A 23,612-nucleotide genomic window follows, 5' to 3' on the forward strand; every position below is an offset into this window, starting at 1 on the left:
CATAAAATGGACTTTCCAGTGAAATACAACTATGGGAACTTGCCCACTACCTATTTGCTCACAGTAATTAGTCACATGTATTCATGTTTCAGACCAATGTGAAGTGATGGGAAAGGGGCTGAAAATGGTGCTTGTGGAACATAATGTCTCTTCTCAGATTATAGACCACCAATCCCACAACTTCATCGTTCATGCCCTTGCTGAATAACTGTAAATGCCATAGAAGTTGCAGTGTGGCTATTCACAATCAGACATTATTTGATCCATTTTTCATTATTTCTGTACCCATACCCAGTAGGAAAAGAATGATTTTATGACCCTTTGTAATAGTACTTTATATTGGTCACTAAAAGACACTTAACTTTTTTATTTAGGGCGGGGGATTGTTGTTGTTCTTTATCTTTCAAGGATCAGACTTAAATGCCTAATATTAATTTGATTGTATTTTCCATCAGTTTTTTATGCAGTAGTTTCCTTCTCTCATTTTAACCTATTCCTTATTGTAGGATACTCGGTTTCAAATTGAAACCATTATGAAAAGTGTAAATTTATATATTTAATGTGCGTAATTCATCTATATGCACACTTTGCACAAAAAGAATGAGCCAGTTCTATATCTCCCGTTTTACTGGGCTGATTGACAACATTTAACTTGCATTTTTCGTGTTGCGAAAACGCAACTTGGGATATATATTAGATTTATATCTAACCTTATTCTAACATAGGTATTTTGATGCAAAATCGGACTTTTCTGAAATGGCATACCAATTTTTTTCCCATATTTCGATCCTACGGCTCAAATTATGCCAAACTGACAAGTTTTGTAAAAATCGCACAAGCAGGTTTTAAAACATTAGCTTACAAAATTTTAATTCCTCAAGGTTAATTGAATTTCATGTGTACTGTTTAATAATATCTTTTTTTTTTATTAAACTTAAGATTCACAGATATTTTCAGATTTGTTTTTAAAATTCGTATTTTTGAGTAATTTTTTAAAAATTTTCAGTAAATTTTTTTTAATTATAAACTATAGAATGTTTATCATCACCTTAAAGTAGATGTATTTCTAGGCATACCTGCAAAAAATTATAAATGTTTATTGAAAATTTTTCAAGATGTACATAAATGTATACATTGACGTATTTTGAAATTTGACATCTTTGTTAGCAATAATGATAGCAAATGTGGTTTACGCACTTTATTAAAATTATTTGAAACAAAGAACGATGCTTGTGCACTGTAAAAGGGAAAGGAAAGTAGGTATCTTAAATTTAAAATTTCGCTTGATTAAGTAAATTATTCTTGGCGCAGACTAAAAAAGTGCTCCGAGATAAATTTTCTAATTTCTCAGTAAATTTCTCACTAAAATTTTTCAAATTTAATATTAGGCATAATTTGAGTTCTAGAATCAAAACATGGAAAAGAATCGGCATATCATTTTAAGAAAAATCCGATTTTGTATCAAAATACCTATGTTAGAACATATATATGTATACGATGTATAAATCTAATACAGTCAAAAGTCTTTAATCCGGACTTGTCGGGACTTCGGCAATTCTGGATTATAGATCATCAGTTTAAATCTGGTAAGATGGCATGCAGAAATTATACAATTAAAAATATGAAATAAAGAGCAATTGTGATCTAAAAGGTATCAAAATTTACATTAAAAAAAAGCTTAATATTTATTTGTTTACTTTATTAAACATTTCTTTCAACGCGCGCATGCGTAAAGCATACATTACGCATAGTCGAAATTAGAAAATTGCAACCAGAAAACTATTTGATGTGTATTCGTGATATTTGTAATGATTAGGAAATTGATTTAAATCATATCGGAGCTCATCGAGATGAAACACTACTTTTAGTAAGGAATTATAAGCTGAATAAAATATAAACATCTGCACTGAAGATGAGGATAGTGCTGACAGATGAACTTCCAGTTCATTGCGCGCCGTGACGTTTCCCCCTTCCCCACCCCGCAGAGCAGCGTGAAATTGATAAACAGATTTCGGAAATGTTAGAGAAACAAATCACCTCTCTGTCACTTTCTTCATGCCTTTATACATTTTTGCAGCAATTCCACTTTTTGTTTAATGGACATCGAAACATGCTTTCGCTGTGTGGATACTTTGGCAGCTCCAGAATCGGAAATTCAATTTGACATAATCGAAAGTTCAAGCTTACTTTTATAAAATTGTCCTAACAGTCTGCAAAAAAAAATTATAAGCCGGATCCAATTCGAAGATTAAGGAACAACGCAATCTGCAACATTAACTGAAATAGATAATTTTAGCTTAGCTTATACCGTCCGTTATACATTAAACGCGTATGGCATGCGTAAAGGTATTGTGCGCATGCGTAAACGCATTCACGTTTTCGAAACATGAAAAACGCAATTTCCACAAGGGCTGCTGTCTGGAATAGCCCATAACCATTCCTGTTGTTTGTACCTGTATCTTACAAAGGTTTGATATGATACCTCTAAAATGTTGTATTACAGTACATTTCTATAAGATAAAGGTTTGGAATCCGGATTAACATCGTTTGCACTGAAATGTATGTGCCTGCCTTGCAGTTTGCATGTATGTAGTATATGCTTCTTTGTGGATTGAGCAATTTAAATCATGACAGTGTTGTATTAGATTATTTGAAGATGGCAAAATACATGAGGGCTGTCTTCATAAAGGATGGGTAGCTCATATGATGAAATGTTAAGATAAAGTGGATTATACTCACATTATACATAGGAAAAAACATAAAAATACTCAGCCAGCTAGCTTATTCAACTGAGTTCGAACTACTAGTATTCAATAGTCTTAACTGAGGGCCCACTCATAAGGCCTAGAGCAGTATAAAAAGTTTCAGTATGGCTAAACAGAAAGGGGGTGAGCGTTTTATGTTCAAGTTTTTGTATCTTTAGAATACTTTCAGATCGCCAAGAGATAGCCATTGTACTGTCTCATTAAATAAACATTCTGTAGAAAGATAAAAAGTAGTAATTCATTTGATAAAATCAAGAATGCTAAAGATGTTATGGTATATGTATAAAGGATAGATGATGATGTCCGCTTTTTCATAACAGTTAGAAGAAGGCGTTATTTCGACACCTGTCTAAATTTGATTGCAGTTTATTTATTTACAAACTTACTTTTAAAGCAAACCAAGAGAAAGAAATCAATTTTGCATTTATTATTGTGTAACTTTCTCAGATATTCATTTCTACATTTTCGTTTTCGGGCAGTACCACCCGAAAAGTTAAAGAATCCCCCCCCCTTTTTTTCCTTGGTTCATTAAATTTCTCTGTGTCTTCATTTTCTGTGTATAAAATGAATTGGTTTCAAAACATTTAATCGGCATGAATTCGGGGAAATAATATATTGAAGTTTTCTAGAATGGGCATTAGTAAATTATTCATTCTGACGTAATTCTGTAGAAATTTATTGCATACTTTTACACTTATTATTTTACAACTTAAAGCACTGAAATATTGCTTTAACCCATTAACCGCCAAAACTGCAAGGAATGTTTCTTTTCTCGTGAAAATAATAACAAATATTAAATTAAGCATTTATAACATAAATTTACATTGAAAATAAAAAAAAGTGCTCTTACCTGTGGAAAAAGCGGGTGTTGCGTTCGTGCAACGTCAGCGGAATGAGACTACGGATGTACTCGTGTGATGTTTCTTTTGATTGGAGCGCAGGATTACTTTTTAGCTGTATAACGTTTTATAAATATATAAATCACTTTACTTGTAATTAATTTAATATTAAAATATACATGTTATTTCTTTTGCAAATACAGATCATTTCATTTGAAAGATTCAAGCATGAAAAGCTTGATTACAATCAGGGTGTAAAGCTACATTACATACTTTGCATCTATAAACAGTCTGGCTATGGTACTCTTCACTACAAAGTCTTTTGTTATCAACGGACTTTACGATAAAATGTCTACCATTTCCATGCAATGGTTTTTGAATGCTGAATTTACTAGGTCTTCCTGTTGTTGATCTATTTCTAATTCTACACTCTCAATAGGAGTTTTCAAAAGGAATAATGCATTCTCGCGTCTGAAATCTAAAACAGACTTTATATTTCTAGTAGTAAAAAGTGGTGATATTTAGTAAGTTTAGATACGGTCTCACCTCATATAATTTATCAGTATTGTCAATTTGACTATTGTCAAATGCAAATTCTGCTTCATATTCCTGTACTGCAAACGTGATATCAATTCTCGTACAACAGGAATAGAAATGTCCTTATCAAAAGAACAATACATTTTTTTCTTGAGGTGAAAAATGATATCCTATAAGCAATAATATTCCAATAAATCTTCTCATGTAGGCTTCAGATGCAATAAATTCTGAGCTTTTCTCTTTTTTTTTTTTTTTTTCCTGAGCGTATATATTTGTCTGTTCAACGAGAAGAGAGTAAATGTCTAAACCAAAAAGAAAATCGAAAATCTGTGCACTAGTTTTACCTTTATGTTTTGTCTTTTATAATTTCTCTTCTATCTATTTCTTCATGTTCTTCCTGAGACATAACTAACAGTTAATTTTTTTATCCACTTCAAGATTTCAGTCTTCTGCATTTTAAACTTTTTAGTATGACTATAACTGCTTTTAGAAGGCTGAAACTTACTTCTTACGTGAATTTCAACTTCCCCCAGCAGTATCATTTGGTAAACTATCATTATCATTATTTAAAACATTGCCATTCCTTTCTTCTTCGTCACTAGCCTCTGAAATTTCTGGGGGAACAACAACAATATCAGTTTCATTGTGGTCATTATTAACATTATTATCATCTGTTTCTTCATCAAAAAATCTTTGAAGGGCTTCTTCTAATGAAAGATACCTCATTCTAGGCATTTTTAAACAACCAGAACATCGAAAGGAATGACTGATAAAGGAGATTGACTACCCGTTTCCTGCTGACGTTGCGTCAGCGCAACACCTGTTTTCTCTTCCTTCCCAACACAAATATAAACATCTGACTGATGTAATGTTCTGATAAACGATTGACTAAAAATAAATCACTCATAAACACGGCGATTCTTTCGTTAAATATTTTCAGCAAAAATACCCGGTCGAAAATTTTGCTTAAAGTATGAGATTAATTATTATAAACAAAATGATTGTTGAAGGCAAATATTTTTTTACAGAAATTATCTTCATGATATTCCCTACACAAAATCATCTGCTGGTATAAAATATCTTGGGTGATTATATTTATATACGCATTTATTTTGACCATTGTGTCAACGCAAAACCAGCGGCTAATGGGTTAACTTTCTGCTGATCTTTAAACGTACTTAAGTTTATGTTTGCAAACTTATTTCACGCGAAACACGAAGTTTATTCCATAGCCAGATTATTTTTGCCAATTGTCTCTAAACTCAAATGTGAAATTTTCTCCAGGAAGTGTATAGAAACAGTAAAATATTATCTTTTTAGTAAATGTTTCGAAATGCTTATTTTCATTAACCATAATGATTCATAACATAAATAAAACATTTACTTCCAAGTTTCAAATTCCGCATCGTTAGTATTTGGAAATGTCATGCTTTATCTTAAAATATAATACTACGTGTTTCACACCTCAAGTTGTTGTTAATACCACAATACACTCCCAGGGTGAATTCCACATGCTGTGTGATAATGTGATCGCAATGTGTAGTTTCATTTGATTTCATTATTTCAACATGGCAAAGTATGCAAGCATTAACTATCTAGAAGGCATATAGGTTAGATAAGGTTAGCTTATTTGAATGTGATAAAGCATACGAGGGTAATGTGCTTAGGGAAGGAGCTGTCATTGTGTGAAGAATTTCTATGGAAAACTAGCTCTTATTCTCGTTACGTGGAAAAAAGCAACCGTGCAACCAGCCCGTTTGCTTTGGATCGAACTCTCAGTATCTTGTAAGTCTTCTCTCTTAAGACCAACGTCTTTTTTTTTTCGTTAATGATCTGTCAAAGGATAAATTCATTCAGAAACCAGAAAATTTTGTCAATAATTGTTAATCTCTATAAATACAATGTAAATTGTTCCTAAAATGGAGCTTTTATTTGTTATGTAAAAATTTAAAATAGTAATTATTATAATCTAAAAACTTAGATTATGTCTATCATCTCGGAGAAAAGTTTGTAGAAAGTATTAGAATTTTCAGAATGAAAAACGTGAAAGTCAGCTGTGCTCTTGCTGGGATTCGAATTCCGAGTCTTCCATCTGTCACCTGAAACGTGCTAATTACCTAACCAGAAGAAGATGCATGGGGTAATACAAAAATTCCTTTACATTCATTCTCCTCCACTTAAACGTCGAATTATGAGAGGTGCCATGACGAATTATCGTCTACCGTATTTTATTTTGGAACATTACTGTGGTAACTTTTTTAATTTTTAAAAAGCAGAGAACTAGAACCCAGTTCCCAGCTAACAATTTACACCACAAGATCATGTTGTGAGAAAAGTGAAGATTCCTTAGAAGTTTATCACTAATTTTTTAAAGAAAAGTAAAACACGATTAAAAAATAATAAAAATAAAATTCCTTTATAAATATGTGAAATACGACTTAGAAACATCTTTTATTTGTTGTAAGAAAACTTCGAATGTTCATGAAAATTATCATTTGAATGTAGTAGTAATTAAATTATCAGTTGGATACATTATTTAAGAAGACAAATAAATATTTAAATTACTAAAATATGTGTTTATTGCTATAAAATCTTTGAGGCTGTTAGTAACAGACTGATTAAATTCTTCTAAAGATAAAATGTTTAATTTAAGCTTTGCCCGAATGTCAACACTCTTGATTCTTCTACTATCAGTTTCCAAAGACATCAATCATCATGCGTACATGTTTTATTTTGCCAGAATTTGATTTTACATGTTGTGAAGAACATCTACTGTGAGTTAATTAATTCCTTTTTTAAAACGAATATCTTATTTTATAAAGTAACAAAACTTTCAAAGCTTCTTTACTGGGAATTTATATATTTTCGTCATCTTCAGAATAAGTAAAAATAGGGTGTAAAAGCTGTAATTATTGCATGTTAAAATATAAAATAATTGAAAGAAATAGTTATAAAGACAAAAATTAAAGACTTGAAAAAGAAAGCAGAAATAGAACACATAAAATCGCATTTTCTGATTGAAAATCTTTCCAATGAAAGAAGAATAAAATTTAAGACAGAACTTACAGAACATATATAACTTATATAGAGAGAACATATATAAAAGTGCTTAGCTTTATAAAGCGAAATATATATGAAATCAAGCTGAGTAAAAATAACATTTTTTGAAAAAAGTAAAGCACAAACGTCAACGTCCTGCTGAAAAACCTCATATGGATGATGAGGATATTTCGCCAAAAGAAAAGCCTTCGTTTAATAATTAAGTCTTGTTTTAATAATTTCTGTTAGCTGCATAGGTTCCCCCCGTTACTTTTTAATCTGGATAATATTATATTTAACTTGGTAAACGACGGGCAAGTTTCATTTACAATTTCATTGAATAATACTCATCTACATGTGCTGCCATCTGCTAAAGCAATAGGAAACTAAAAACAAGATTTGAACTTATAATCTAATGTTAATGCAATCATTTACTAAACGGATAGAAGATCAAAGAATTCTATAAAATTATACATTTTAAAATATCAGAAGTTTTAGAAATAAGCTACAACATAAAAGTAGGTTTATTATATTTATTTAATAACTGTTATCCTGAAGACTGTTTTATAAAAACTAGCTGCAAGTATTTTATACAGTCGAAAAATCTATATTTGAAGCACCGTATATTTTTACGACTATATTTAAGAGGTGCTTAAAATGTCGTTTAAGATGAGAAACTAGGTAATCATCACGATTTGTTTTTCAACGCATAACGTTATAAAAAAGGGATCAAATGTTATTAAGAAAAAGTAAATTTTACCCACGCCAATGCTTCTTTTCCAATACGTATCTTAATATAAAATGACCAGACTAATACATGAAATAAAATAATAAAAAGTAAATCGTGTCTGCAAAATAACGCAGTTTCCGACGAGGATGGGATTCGAACCCACGCGGGCAGAGCCCAATGGATTAGCAGTCCATCGCCTTAACCACTCGGCCACCTCGTCCTTGTACTAAGTCGAGAAATAAATTGGTAAAAACTTATTCCTTCTATTTTGGTCTTGGAATGTCATCATGAAAACTTAAAATCCACCAAAATGGTGTATTTATGAATCCCAGGTTATATACGAATAAAATTTTTTAATAATTAAATATTTTCTGAGCTTAGTGAAATAAAGTAAAAGTTGTGTTACATGGTGACTCAACATTTTATGTCTGTCGGAAGCTCTTTTACATTAAGAAATACTTATGGGAATTTATTAAATGAAGGAAAAAAAAATTCTTTCTACTTACATTTTTGTGGGAGGGATGAGGAATGGTTACTCTTGCATGTTCAGCGCTGCTATAGTAGAGCCGGCGCTAGAGCCGAAGACATCGCAGGATTTACGTATAAGCTGCACAAGCTATAGCTTAGAGCCTCCACTTCCTTGCCGCCCCCAAATTAAAATATAGTATGAATATAGTATTAAAATTTATTATAACAGACTTATATATGGCCCCATATCTCAAATAGCTTAGGGCCTTATCAAGTCCCAGCTCTGGCCAAAGAATATGTCCGTGCAACCTGTATGGGCTGCCTCGGGTTGCAGAATTTAGGGATGACCTGAAATATGCCTGAGCTTAAATCAATGCTTAAATTGCAAAGAAGCCTGGCTCCAGTACTTTCAGTTTTTTTTTTTTTTTTTTTTTAGATAAACTGCAATACTACCCGAAGCGTACTGAAGCCCCTCCAGCAGCTCTTTTTATGAGAAGGGGCAAAGTCCTAAATATTTTTAATTCATTGCAAGTACTTTTTATTCAATTTGTCATATGTAAGTACTTAGTGAGCAGAGCTTAAATTGCGCCGGAGCCCGGCTCCGGTCCTTTTCAGTTTTCGAGATAAATTATAATTTCAGCCGGAGCGCACCGGAATCCTAAATAAAAGGGCTCAGGCACTTCTTTTATATAAGTGAACCACAATTTTAGCACATAAATCTTGTTCTAATTGTAAACATGCCTTAAAAATCCGATTCTAACTTCTGAATGCAGGCTTGTTTTTCCCTCGCACTTAAGCCTTGCACAGAGGTTGAGACTTTTAAAGAAAGGATACCAGGACTACTTTTTCTTCTAATTGCTTTGGCAAACATGATGGAGTCTTGAGTAAGAACAGAGAGTTTACTAAAAACTATGTTCCTAAAAGTGTAGAAGATACAACACAAGTGGAAAGGGTTTAACTACCCTTTATTCTTCACAGTTTACAGCTACTCCTGCAATTCGGGACATAAAGACCAGCATTTATGGTCTGAAACGTAAAAAAATAAGAACTGCAAACTAACTAAATTTAAATAAGAGCTAAACTCAAATACTTTACAAAGACTAGTAACGCGAAGATTTGCCTTATAAACCTTACATATAAACCTTACAGAATGCGGGAAAACTGCAATACGTCTTCAGAATCAAGAGGACTAAATTTTGGCCTTAAAAAGCTGAGAGCAACTGACTGAAAAGCTCGCGTGAAAAAAGGTGGCGAGAAGTCTCCCTCTCTAACTCCTTCTTGGACATCGCTGGTAGTTCTTGAGGCATCAACCGCTAGAAGTTTTGACCTCTAGTTTGCGCTGTGCTCTGAGGCCTTTGGGAAAAAAAAAAAAAAAAAATCTGAAATGTTTCAGATTTTAAATTACGTCCAAAGGGGCGTTTTTTTAACGTTTTGAGTGTTACCTTTATTTATTAAATATCATGTTCTTTGCACTTAAACCATAAAATTCAGTTCAAGAGCAATATCGCAAAATAATGTTAAATTAAGCATATCTTTAGAATTTCCGATATACACAGTCTCGCGAGCTGGAGATAAAAGTATTTTTTTTCTATATAACGTTGCCATTTCTCGCTTTTAAAGCATTGAGTTTGTAAATCAAAAATTCGTTAAAGTTTTACAAAATATAAAATCTATAATAAAACAAATTCCAAATTTGGGATTTCAGATGCCCATATTCGCAGTAGGATTTCGTCATTCAAAATTCGATGGCTCTATGTACCATTGTTTTATCACAATGCGAGAAATAGACAATCATTTATGCAGATATTTCATTATTTAATTTCTTCAAATATAATGCAGGACTCTAACATTTTGTGGCAACAGTTTGAAAAGTGAACCGACGTTTAAAAAACATGAAAATGTTATTTGCTATATGTAAAAAGCATAATGAAGTTGAAACTTAATAGACATAGATGAAGTAAATTATGTATCGAGAAACTGTATTCTTGCGATGAGGACTTGAAAGTTATTGCCAAGTTTAAAATGCGTTAATACTAGAATAATGAAAATGCGTTGAGAGTAACAATATGGGTTGAAGTAAGGTACAATAAAGTCCTATTCCCGCTTTGTAGAATTCAAAACAGAAGTCCTAATACTTTCCAGTTAAATCACAGTCTCTAGTCTAATATTTGTTGCTTTGATGAGATTCATTCTATGAGCAGGGAGAAAATGAACTTATTGCACTTTTGGCCTTCGTTGGCGAAGTTTAATATGCAGAGTTATGATGAATAGTACGAGGACGCTTTAATGGATGCACAATTGTTGTATCATAGTTTGCGAGTTGTGCTTTATGATGATGTTCTGAACTTTGTACACTTCTGAAGAAATTATACGCGGTCATCAGTAAATAATCTCCCTTCTTGGCTAAAAGCCACAGCTTAAATCCTTAACAGTTTGCAAGCTCAGTTTGCATACTAAAACTAACCGCGTTTATTCTGACCGTAAGCGGAAAACAAGAGGGGACAGTAAAGTTTTAAAATAAAATAAACGTTAGTAAAATTTAAAATTCTTACAAGGAAATGTCAAAGGCTTATTCTCCAGGATATGCAATGACTTTATAATAGCGGGTAAATTTTGTATTCCCTCAAAGAACTAAAAGTGATATCCTGGTCAAGCACGTTCCATGCTAGTGAGTTCCTATTGCAGCACGGCCCACCAGCAGCCGAGCGGTAAAGTCGCTGAACACTGGTAGTTCGGTCCGAGGTTCGAATCCCGCGAACAGGCTGGCTGCATGGGTGTTTTCGTGGTTTTTCCCATGTGTAACGTGTATACGAGCCAGTTTCCCTTATAAAGTCCTCCACGAAGGCATCCCTTCCCTTAGGCAGATAGCCCTAGTGTGCTTTGCCATAATTAAATACACCAACACCAACACCTATTGCAGAGCTCCTGAAGACTTTCTGAATGATGTAACCAAACTGGGGGGGGGAGGGGACCACTACTGTCACTTGTACAGAGAAGCCTTATGTTTATTCTGACGTTGTATCCAGGAAATTTTATTCAGTAAAAGTATTCGGGAAGAATTTCTGCTTGACATTTAGAATTATATCAGCAGGGCATCGCGCTTGAACTCTTCCCTCTTTATTTTCAAAGCCACACTTTTTGGTTAAATTTCTTTTCATATCCTCATACTGTTTCTGGAATTCTCACTATTCACCTTAGTGGAGCTTTAATCGTTTTATCTTTTTTCCTTGGTGTGCTGCAAAAAAAGATTGTCATTCTTTGGAATAGTACATTCTAAGTATAATCATGGCTTAAACTCTTTGACGGAGATCGGCTGAGCTGCTTTTAGCAAGTAAGTGGAATTTTAGTTCCAATGGATGCCCCAAATAAGTCAAGGTCCGATACTTTTTTTTTTTTTCTATTTAGCTATTTAAAATTAATTTAATAATTTATTAGATTTCTCTTTATCTCTTTACATTTTTCTTAATTTAAATTTATTATTTAATTAATAAATTAAATTAAATTAATTAAATTGATATTAATCCTTATTTAAATTTATTATTTAATTATTAGCTATTATTTTCTAATTTTAGAAATTAAGGCCTGTTAGTGAGTATGAAATAAAAATTTTACTAATCATTGAGCATTTTCTTGTATTTGGGGGGAGCGGTAATCTTAAAAAAGTACCCGGGCAGCCAATGGGATAGGAACGGCCCTGAAGATTTTATTTTAGTTATAAATCAATATTAAAAATTAATTCTAACTTCTGAATGCAGAGCTGTCTCTTTTGAATTTTTGTTTCTCTTTTGAATTTTCTCTCTTTATTTTCACAATTAAATTTCCTTCCATACTCTCTAACCTTATTAGTGACGCTTTAATTGTTTTACTTTATTTCATAGATGGGCTGGAAAAGGATGATCTTTGTTTTTATCATCCCGTGAAATAGTACATTATACTATACATGCAGATGAAATTCAGCTGGAACATGGCTCGGCTGTTTATCAATTTTTTAGTAAAGTTTTAATTCCAGCTCCAAATAGAAGACAAGATCCAGGTTTTTTTTTTTTTTTTTTTTTTGTTCGTTCTTGTTCGTCAACTATTTATCATTCATTCGATTTTATTTATTAATTTTTATGTACGTCTTTACATTTTATTGATTTTAAATTACAATTATTTTATTATTTTAATTATTAATTTTTTATCCCGAAGGGCGTTAGCCCAGACTGGCTGTTAATTTCGTTTTGGCGTTTTGCGTTGATTCACTATGAACGGCGAATCACTTTTTAAATTCTTGCCGACAAATATTAGAGGCCTTAAATTTAAAGAAATTAAATAATGGATAATCTGCATGAATGTATATATCTTTCTCGTATTGTGTTAAAACAGCGGTACCTACAGCCATAAGATTTTGAATAACGTACGTCTCCATCCGAATATGGGCATCTGAAAGCCCAAATTTGGGTTCTGGAATTTGTTTTATTATCTATTTCCTATTTTGTAAAGCATTCATGAGTTTTTGATTAAGGAACTCAACAATTTCAAAGCGAGCAATGGCAACACTGAAAGGAAGAAAAAAATTCATTTTTATCTCCAGCGCGCGAGATTGTGTATCGGAAATACTAGAGATATGCTTTTTTAAATATTTTGCAATATTGATGTTGAATTCAATTTTATGGTTTAAGAGCCAAGAACATGATAATTCGAAATAAATAAAGGTAACACACAAAACGTTAAAAAAGCCCCTTTGGACGTAATATAAAATATGAAAGCTTTAATTTTTTTTTTTTAATTTTATTTTTGTGTACCTCTCCTGAAGACTTTCCACAGGGCTGCGGCACTTCTAAATTTATAAATTAAACGCTTCTAAAGCTTTCAGCGAGCTGCAAAAATCTAAAAGTAGGAGATTTGCATGAATTGAAATGAAAGAGCATTAAAAGATGGAAAAAAAAAAATTGGTAACTCAAATGATGCGAAATGACATTAAAATCAAGTTAAATCCATGCTTATGCTGGCGTTAATTTCAGAGAAATGCTATGGATGCATTTCGAGAAACTTTGTTACCAGCCTTAGAAAGCAAAATATTCGACACAGAATTAGTAGTGTTTTTTCATCGAATATTTTTGCTCCTGAAGCAAAGAAATCTGTATTGATTATCTCATTTATCAAAATATCATAAACTATTATTTTTCAAATTAATCTCCTGTTTACCTAAGTTTAAAACTCTTGATATCCACAGTTTCCAACTGTAGTTTTATAGTACTCTGACATTTTCTATTTTTAAATTTAATAACGGTTTTCTTGAAGACTGTTTTACAAGACTTAGTAGTATATATTTTTATTTTGTTGATAGTTTATTTCTCGTAAACGGCAGGTTGAGTTAATAACCATTTATAAGATATTTCTCTCGTCTTCCTAGCGTGCCTTCGTGGTGTAGTGGTTCTGCACACTGGGCTGGTAATCCAGAGGTCCGTGGTTCGATTCCCGGAGAAGGCGATTGCTATTTTTTCATCTTGCCTGCTTCCTTTAAAATCCTAAGGTCTCTACACAATAAAAAATTTCTGAAATATTCAGAGTTTTTTACATATGTTTCGAAGTTCTAATGAAAAGGCAATTTATTACTCAGCTATCACCTGTATGTATTTGGAATAAAGAGTAATCATATCTGAATTTTCAAGTATTTGGACAATTCTTGCCAAATATTTGAGTTTCTATATTTAGAGTACTCATACATTATTTGCCAATTTCTATAAAAATAACTGCAAAGAGTACCCAATACAAAATATGTCATTCTATTGATCGCAAGTGGGCAGAAGTAATATTCATTTTAGAAGTGTAGCAGAATATTACTCAAGATGGCAATTCAAAGAAAATACAGACTAAAGTATATCACTTTACTAAGAGAAAAGTCTTAGAAATGATGTGAACGCTTTAGAGTGTTATAAAACACCATTGCAAGTGGGAGCTTTTTAATATGTTGCTTGCAATAGAGCTTAATTTCTAAATTTAAAAATCCACGAATCATTGTACTTCAGGACCAATAAATAAAATAATAATTAAAAATCTGTAAAGCAATCATTCATATTTTATAGAATACAGCTGATATTTGTTATTAACTTGCTAAATTTGCTCCTTTAAACGCGATCGAGTGCAACAGAAAATCCGAAATTTTTATAAGAAATCTGTTACATTTGTGTAATCTATTATATTTATTGTGTTATCTATTATATACGAACGAAAAAAAAAGAAATGTAAAAATTCTGAGGTCTGCCAATGTGTTGCTAAGTCATATATATATTTCATTTTGGGTGTATGTTTTGTGATTAGCGCCGATTCCAAAGACTTACTTTAATTATTAAAAGGAATGATAAATAATAAAATTTTGAGCTGATATTTTGAACCTATTTCTTAACAATTAAATGTCAGAATGTATCATATTTGTCTAAAACTCCGAAAACACCGACTTAAGGCTCGATGCTTTTCGTATGTAGCCACACTACGTTAATTATAAGAATATTAATTTGATTATAATTACCTAAGTTCATTAAAATATATTTATTTATTGTTGCTTCAAATGACCGAGCACTCTCAAATAATGCATTCATCAGAAATGTCGATACGTCGATCATTTACCTGTCTCACTCCGAAAGCTTTGCCCAAGGTGCACCACAGGGAACGACAGATTTCTCATATGCGAGAACGTTTAGTCCCATTTTTGACGTAGGGCATCCCGGGAAGCGGATCCGGCGATCCTCTACCTCTCTTCTCCTATCAGCAAACCTTTCGAAGGAATTTCAGGCTCACCGGTATTTTAAGTGCATCCATGTCACACAAATACTTTGCACTTACAAGTATCTGAATCTTCTTCGTTCGGGGTTCGACGCCTGGAACAATGATATGACAGCCAACAATGATAATCACTATATCAATCTGTAGATACATTAGGTTATTTCGATGCTGAGAGATGTGAAAAATAAGCAATGCCCTAGCCGGGACTCGTGGAGCATGGAGCGCAATGCGACTGAAGGCCGAAACATCCCTGTGATGGGTGTCCAGCAAGAAACATCCAGTCTTTAATAGGGGATATGATCTCCCCTGTCTGCTAGGCAGGTTTCACAGCGTCTGCCCATGCTGAGAATGAGGGTATCCATGAGTTGTTGAGGCATTGCTGCCCATTCGTCTTGCAGCGCCAATCGAAGCTCCGGAATCGTTACTGGTGGTAAGGTACGAGCTGCCAAGCGTCTGCCTAGAAAATCCCATACATGCTCGATGGGATTGAGATCCGGAGATCGTGCCGGCCAATCCATACGTTCAATATCCTCACTCTCTAAGAGCTGTTCGGTAGCTACTGTGCGATGACATGGTGCATTGTCGTCCATGAAAAGGAACTGCGGACCCATAGCGCCTCTAAAAAGACGCACATATGGAAGAAGAATCTCGTTACAATAACGGGTCCCGTTGACTGAACCTGCGTCGAAGATGTGAAGGTCTGTAAGACTACCAAGCATGATGCCTCCCCAAACCGCCACCTCCATACCTGTCCCTTTCAATGATGTTCGAGGGATGATTGCGGCTTCCCCGCTCTCTCCAGATGAGTATGCGATGAGAATCGCTACTCAGACTGAATCTGCTCTCATCTGTAAAGAGTACTCGTCCCCATTCATTGTCTCTCCAATTCCGGTGTTCCCGGCACCACAGAGAACGCCTTCTCCGATGGGCAGGCGTTAGAGGTACACACCGTACAGGGCGTCGTGCAAACAGACTACCACCGTGCAGTCTTCTGGCCACGGTAAAACGCGATATCGGTCGTCCAGTCGCCTGTGTCGTGTGTCTAGCGATTTCTCCCGCTGTCTGCCGCCTGTTTCTTCTGGCCTGTAAGGCAATATACCGGTCATCTGCGGGTGTGGTTCCTCGTGGACGACCACTACTAAACCCCCGGATAGCTGTTCCTGTAGTTTGAAATTGTCTCCAAAGTCGTGAAACGATGCTGTGAGCAATTCCGAACTCTGCAGCCACACTTGTCACACTGCGGCCTTCCTCCAACTTCCCAATGATTCGACCTCGGGTAAAAGCATCCAGATGTCGTCTAACAGATTGATTATTCGCCATTTCTCGCTGAGGCAGCAACTCGGTGTGATTTTAACTGCTATACGGCGTGCAATCTCTTTGCCAGAAATACTGATCTTACACCGACAACATGCTTTATACTACTCAGACACTCCCCCATTACGTCTACCTGCATATCTGCGCATGTGTTACCGTACATCACCTTACTTAATCTCCTGAATGGTCTTTCTGTCCGCTCTGCCTCTTCGTTCAGCTGATATGCTAATTTTTCGACTTCGTCCTTAATTTTTGCACACCAGTGTATGTTGTATGATCTTAAATTCACTTAGTGCGAAATCAAGTTATTCTACTCATCAGTGCGAAATCGAGTTATATAATCAATCTTTCTTTAGTAAATAAATTATATCGTATAGTTTCCTGTGAAGAAGACGTTAAATAATTCTCTTCACAAAGTTCGTGTAAAATTTTATATCACGAAAAATAAAAGCGTGAACTTCCAAATAACGAAATCCATTATTCAAACTACATTGTCAAAAATATAAGCAAATATAAGCGATTACCTTTATACATTTATCAAAGTCGCTCCACGCTTTTATTATTTTCAATATAAAATTGTAGATGAATTTTGCAAAGAGAAATATTTAATGTCTTTTTTCCATTAAACCCTGTGATAAATTATTTTTCTCCTTTTAGTTCATTGATGATTTTATGAGTTTTTAATGAAAGCTTATTAAAATTTTTTTATATATTTCTATTTTACATGAATTTGTACTTCTAATGGATCCTTATCAGGCTAGTATTAAAAGAAGATGTAGCCTGTGTTACGTCTGCTTTGCATATAACTGAAATTTGGTGAAGCTCTCAACCTGAAAGCTTCTGACGTTCTACGGAGTATAAAAAGCTAGTATTCAAAGCGATTCTTTAGTTTAAATCTTATTTTCTGTGCAATGATTTCTGGAATATTTGGTGTACTTCTGGCTCTTTGTGGGGCGTTTCTTGTGGATGCTGCTGGTGAGTACTATTTGTAACTTGTTCGGAAAATTTTGGTTTTTTTATTTACTAAATTTAGTGTCAATGAACTTGGATTTAATTTCATTTGTAAGTTTTGAAATATTCCTTTGCATTAGAACGTATTTATATTTTAAAATGCAATTTCTGAATTTTATCCTACTTATGCAAGTTTCCGCATTTTACTTATTCTTGTGTATTTTATTACTTGCTTAGCTTGGTCACAAATTTTTTTATTCATGAATAATATTTTAGATTATCTCGTATTGTTGGTCTAATGCAGCGTAAACAGAAATTCCTTTAAAACTTGAGGGAAAAATAAGCATTCTCTTTCTCAACCGTTAAATTCAAATTTGCAGCTGACTTTCTTTATTTAGGAAATATTTTCGAAATAAGATTCCCTATAAATGAACTTAGTTCTATACTCTTTAAAATGTGTTTTAATTAATGTCTCTGTAAGATTACAAGCTGTTCAGTCTATTATTGGAAACTGACTAAAATTTTATCACATTGCCGAGTTAAGTCTTGATCTATAATTTGCTGTACTTCCGTTGTCTAGTGATAATCCTACTGAGAATTGACGTCAGTTTTTCTGTAATAAGTAGCCCACCAGCAGCTGAACGATAAAATCAATGAACACTTAATTCAACCCTAGTTCAAATCCCAACAGAGTGAGTTGATATCGTCTCTTTTGCCCTTTTCTCGTTTTTGAAGGTGAACGAGAGCTCGTTTCGCTTAAAACGCCTTCCACGACGATATCCTTCCCTTTAGACAGGTAATCCCAGTTTACTTTATCACAATCTACATTGTAGCACTTCTCCATTTAGTTAGATGTCAGTCGTAAGCTTTGCCATAACCTTACCATTCCTATAATTAGGAGTACTCCGTCGTTACATTGATCTTCAAGTACTTTTATGCATTGTAGAAACTTGGGCTTAAATTCACCAAAGAATTGCACTTCATTTTCTGTGCTTTACGTATAAATGTGATAATCTTGCCCTTGAAATCGTCGATAATTCTTAGATAAAGCTGCTAAAATAATATTAGGTCGTCTCCGAATTAAATACGATGTTTATGTAGCCTTGAACACCTACTTAAAATACTTCCAAAACATCCTATCAATGCAATTTGAGAGATGCTAAATTTCTGAGCAAACATTCGCTTTCTGACTTTATGCGATCATGTCCTTATTCTTCTTCGATACCTGAAACTTTTGAGCAGAGTTTTGTCTTCTGAAAACCTTAACTATGACCAAATCCTTGTTCTTAACAATTGATAAATCTGAATCGCTGTAATTTCAATAGAAAATATGCATTTGGAAGTTGTATTGATGTAAGAAAACCTGTGAAACGTATGCCTTTACTAGTCAGAAATTCAACTGACTCGACTTCTGCTTAAGTTTATATGCCCGTGTGGAGGACTAGATATAAACACATTTACTAAATATGCTAAGATATTCTCCTAAGCTAGTATACACATATGGGATATTTATTGGTATAAGTGGCTTGTCTTTAAGTATATTGGTGCAGAAACTCTAATGGAAAATTTTATACCGTTGTATAAACTGTCTTTGTGAAATTTCTGTGGAGAAAAAAAAAGTCTAGTATGCTTGGGTAAGCTAATCGACTTCTTCCCTCTTATCAAAGGAAGTGACAGGTTTCGTAAGAAGCATGTATTCCAGTGCCCCATGGAATATGGAATCTTTGCCAATCCTCACAACTGCCGCAGATTCTACACTTGTAACGGCTTCGTTCCTTACGACACTCCTTGCCCCAATCCCCTGTATTTCGACGATGCGAGAAAGATCTGCACATACAAAACGAAAGATCTGCAGTGCGGACCTGTTGCTGTCAGTAAGTATTGTGAAGTTTTTTATGAAGATTTCTTACATATTTAATGTCCAGTATGCATTTGTTAAACTTTCAAAACTTTTCGATGAGCTTTCAAAAGTAAACTTGAGTAAAGCTGAACGCTGTTGCTTATTAGATTCTGAACACTCGAGGGTGTGCAGAACTCGTATAGTTTAAATTTTCCTAGTAATCCTTATCACTCGGTTGGCGGTAATTAGTTTACCATGTTAACTTTGTTTTAATTTTCATCTAAACGCACTTCATTGTCTTTTTATAAGCTAAATTGCTTGAAAGCTGTAAAATACCCTGTGAAAATCTTAAACTTGAGCCTGTGATAATCTTAAACGTTTTTTACTTAAAGAGATTTTAACGGAATTTCCGTATTCATCACATGAAAATGCTTCAATTTTCTATTTTGAATGCGATTTTTCTAATTTCATATAGTGCTGAAAGAAATTTTAACAATGCATTTGCATATTACCGACCGTTCATGCCAATTGTAATCTTCTACAATCGTAAGGCTACCAATTAACTCCCAGGCCATGCAAAGTTTTTACATGCACAATGAAACTAAATCTGAATTTGTTATGTTCACTAATGAGATCAGCTCGCATTCATTGAGCGCAAATGAACACGGATCGCATTAGATTTACAACTGACGGGTAATCGCAGGTGTTTGGGGAAAAAATTGCTTAATTTAGTAATCGCCAAAGGATCAAGTAATTGTTGATCCTTGTAAACTTCTAGTTCGACTGTCGTTTCATCTCGGCCTAGTTTGTTAGGTAATACCTCGTTCAGTGAATCTTTCTCTATTTCAAAAGCTAAACAATTTCAAACTTGCTCGTTTCTTAACCTTATTTTAATTTCTTTCAGCTACTACTGAACCTACCACTGTAGATCCTGAAGCTGTTCCAAGCTGTGACTCGAGGAACTGTCGTCTTCCAGATTGCTTTTGTAGTGAAGATGGTACCCTCATTCCCGGCAATCTGCGTCCTCAAGACACACCTCAAATGATTATTTTAGCTTTCAGTGGTGCTTTGAATATCTTGAATGCAGAACCCTTCGGTTACCTCTTAAATGAGACTAGGCTCAATCCAAATGGGTGTCCCATTAGAGGAACTTTCTTTGTTCCTCATGAATATACCAGCTATTACTACGTCCAAAAACTTTATGGCCAAGGACACGAGATAGCTATGCAGACTATCAGGTAAGATACTTTCAGCAGCAATTCTTTCAACCTTTCATTTCACTATCAAGATGTAAATTTGCAGTTTGCGTTTAAACTCATAAAATAATTAGTCGTAAAATGCTAAGCTAAAAACCTTGATTTAAGAACTATGTAAACTTCTTTCAATAAGTCTTGATTTCCTGATGTATATTATTCGCTCCATTTTCATAAAGTCTTCAGAGCTATTCTCGTAAACTAGTCTTGCAATATTTAACATATTTCTACCTCTAAACGGTTTGAAAGTGAACTATACTGCACTTAAATTTACTACTGTTTAGCTATATTATTCTTTCGATCAGTACCAATTCTCAAAAGTATTCCTTTTAGTCTAGAAATCACTTTGCTGTGTATTTCAAAAACTAAACTTTTGACACACCAGTTCCCTCCAATTAAATTTAGTTTCTTAAATTCGTAATTTCCTTTCTAGTAATCGTCAACCAGAAGAATTTTGGCCCCAAGCGAGTTATAACGACTGGGTTGAAGAAGTGATTGGCATGAGAGATATTCTGCATAATTTAGCCAATGTTTCCGATGGCGATCTCCTTGGCATGAGAGCACCTTTCATGAAACCTGGTGGCAATAACATGTTTTCTATGATTTACGAATATGGCCTGGACTACGATTCATCGCTCGCAGCCCCCGAATCCGAAGTTCCATTATGGCCTTACACCTTGGACTACCGTCATCCTCATAAATGTCTTTCAGAGAACTGTCCCACTCGTTCGTTTCCTGGTATATGGGAGTTTCCTTTGAACACGTATACTGCTTCCGATGGTACAACATCATCTTGTGTTTATTTGGACAACTGTATTTTTCCGGAGGATGCGGAGGTAATATTTGATTTCTTAAGCTATAACTTTTACAGACATTACGAAACCAATAGAGCCCCTTTCGTCCTAAACTTCCACGTGAACTGGGTCACCAAAGAGGAAAAGGTAACAGCTTTGGATGTGTTCATAGATCATGTGCTAGAAAACTACCCGGATGTTTGGTTCGTAACTATGCAGCAAGCTCTCGACTGGATCCGAAACCCTGTGCCATTGGAGCACGCCAAAAGCTTCGAAGCCTGGAAATGTCCTAGAGTCCGAATGCCAGGCTGTAATATTCCTCGAACTTGCCGTTTGAAGCTGGAAGATGGAGTTCGAGAGGATGTCCGTTATTTGCAGCTATGTGGAAAATGTCCTGCGAAATATCCTTGGTTAGGTAATATTAGAGGCACCAAAGAAGGCAAGAAAGTCCAGGAACTTGTTCAGAGAGCCACGTCTTAAATTGTTAAACGATGTTATTTGTTTTTGTTATAAAAATGTTAAGTTATCGAAAATTTAAATAAATCTCTTTGAACGCATATAGTTTGTTTTTAATTGTGTTGATGTACAACCCATCTACAACTTCCAAGAAATTTTCTAAAATGGTAATCTTAAAATGATAAGCATATCTTCGTATAAATATATTGGTGCTCAATTCTCGCGGCATTTCTCAGAATTCAACAGCTGTTAAACTCTGATAAAATTGCTTCATTCATGCGAAAATCTTCGCTTTTCAAAATGCTTAGAAAGGTTAAACTAGACAAGTCTGAAATAAGTTGCGTTAACTCTTGCGCATTAAAAACAGATTGTAAACTTCAAACTTCTTTAACACTTCAAATAACAAACGATACAATTGACTTTAACATCAGATTGTGTTTCTGTGCTTGAAACTTCAGTTGTAATGATTAAACATCCTAAAGTTGCTTACAAGGATTAATTGCTACATTTCACATGTAAGACACAAATGGAAGCAAATTTTATCTCTGGTTAGATTTTCTGCACAAGAACTACTTTTCCTGTGTTTATTAAATATATTTAGTGCACTTATTAAAATTCGGAATACTTGAATCTAAACTAAAGCTTCACAGAGAAAGGAATTTGGTACTTTATCTAAATCTTTGCATGTACATCTTAACTGAAACTAGTCTACAAATATTCCGTGAAGTAAATTTTCTTCGACATTTGAATCTTCATTTCGCAAAGAGGTTACGAAAATAGTATGTTTAAGCATTAAACACATTTCAGTTTCGTTTTGCTAGAGTGTATTGGCGCTAAACAGATACAATATGGTTTTATATTTCAAATAAAGATGTTATTCAACAATGTACAAGGGAATAGTGAAAGTTTGATAGCTTGTTTCAAATAAAACTGATGTCTGTCCATCTTACTAGATGAAATGAAACTAAACATGCAGCAAGGGGCGTTTACTCCATAATGGTAGTTCGGCCGAGAGATCGGCTAGATGTGGTTCTTAATGCTGTGGAAGAAGCAATTACTTAAAACGGTAAATTAGTTTAGCACAATTTAAAGTATTTCCTTGAGTATTTTGTATGGATTGGTGAGTTTCCAGTAAATACATGAAATCGCTCAGTGTGGTTGGTTTTATTGTGTATTCCTCAGCTTCAAGACTTTTGCAGTCTCGATGATCTTTGCCATAACATGGTGCAATCAAACATGCAGCTGTATTTCAGATGAAGATTGTGACCTTTAAATAAAGTTAATTGGTTTAGAGCATTTCTAGAAAATTGAATTACAGAAAGAACTTTCTAGGCAAACGTTCCTAAAGCAGTGCCTTCGGAAATAACTTTTAGTAAAATTGACCCATTTTCTCATTACAAATAGAGCAAACCACACGAAAAGGCCCATAGTCGGTACATGAACCTGGATCGAAATACTAGTCGCCTTTTCAAGGAAACTTGGCATTTAATAAGCTTTCTGAATATAGGCTGCACTTTGGTGGCTATCATTTTCTTTTGGTTCTTTGTATGGGTTGGTGATAAATGCGTTTCTGAATATTTAGTTACCCTTTGTATTTGCTTTGTCAGACTGTTGAGGTAAAACTATTTTTGTTTGAGTCTGTTAATGACAAGGGGTTAAAGATGCTCCAGATACTTGTATTGCATTTCGGTTTCAATTACTCTTGGGTGGCTATACGGGCTAGTTGCATTGCGCTTTCGTAGTCTATCCTATAACATAAGCGAAAATTGCTTAGTTACTACGAGTATTTAAACTTCAAATGAGTTCTCGAAGGATTTTTCGATACTTGAATTATGATTATTATTCTGACTTGGTATAGCGG

The 23,612-nt window shown here is 34.1% G+C and overlaps 1 protein-coding gene and 1 non-coding gene across 2 annotated transcripts; one reads left to right on the forward strand and one right to left on the reverse strand.

The window, feature by feature from the left end:
* Positions 1-8,048: 8,048 nt before the first annotated feature.
* On the reverse strand, positions 8,049-8,130 carry TRNAS-GCU (transfer RNA serine (anticodon GCU)). The gene has a single exon. It is a non-coding gene; the product is annotated as a tRNA-Ser (tRNA).
* Positions 8,131-17,275: 9,145 nt separating this feature from the next.
* LOC118191365 (chitin deacetylase 7-like) lies at positions 17,276-21,852 on the forward strand. Its single transcript, XM_035362171.2, has 4 exons — positions 17,276-17,432; positions 19,076-19,282; positions 20,153-20,486; positions 20,935-21,852. The coding sequence occupies exons 1-4, from the start codon at positions 17,369-17,371 to the stop codon at positions 21,773-21,775; spliced, it is 1,446 nt and encodes a 481-aa protein (XP_035218062.1). The 5' UTR covers positions 17,276-17,368; the 3' UTR covers positions 21,776-21,852.
* Positions 21,853-23,612: the final 1,760 nt, after the last annotated feature.

This window comes from Stegodyphus dumicola, chromosome 7 (assembly GCF_044657685.1).
Source record: "Stegodyphus dumicola isolate Sdum_Otavi_A_Nest chromosome 7, ASM4465768v1".
NCBI lineage: Eukaryota > Metazoa > Arthropoda > Arachnida > Araneae > Eresidae > Stegodyphus > Stegodyphus dumicola.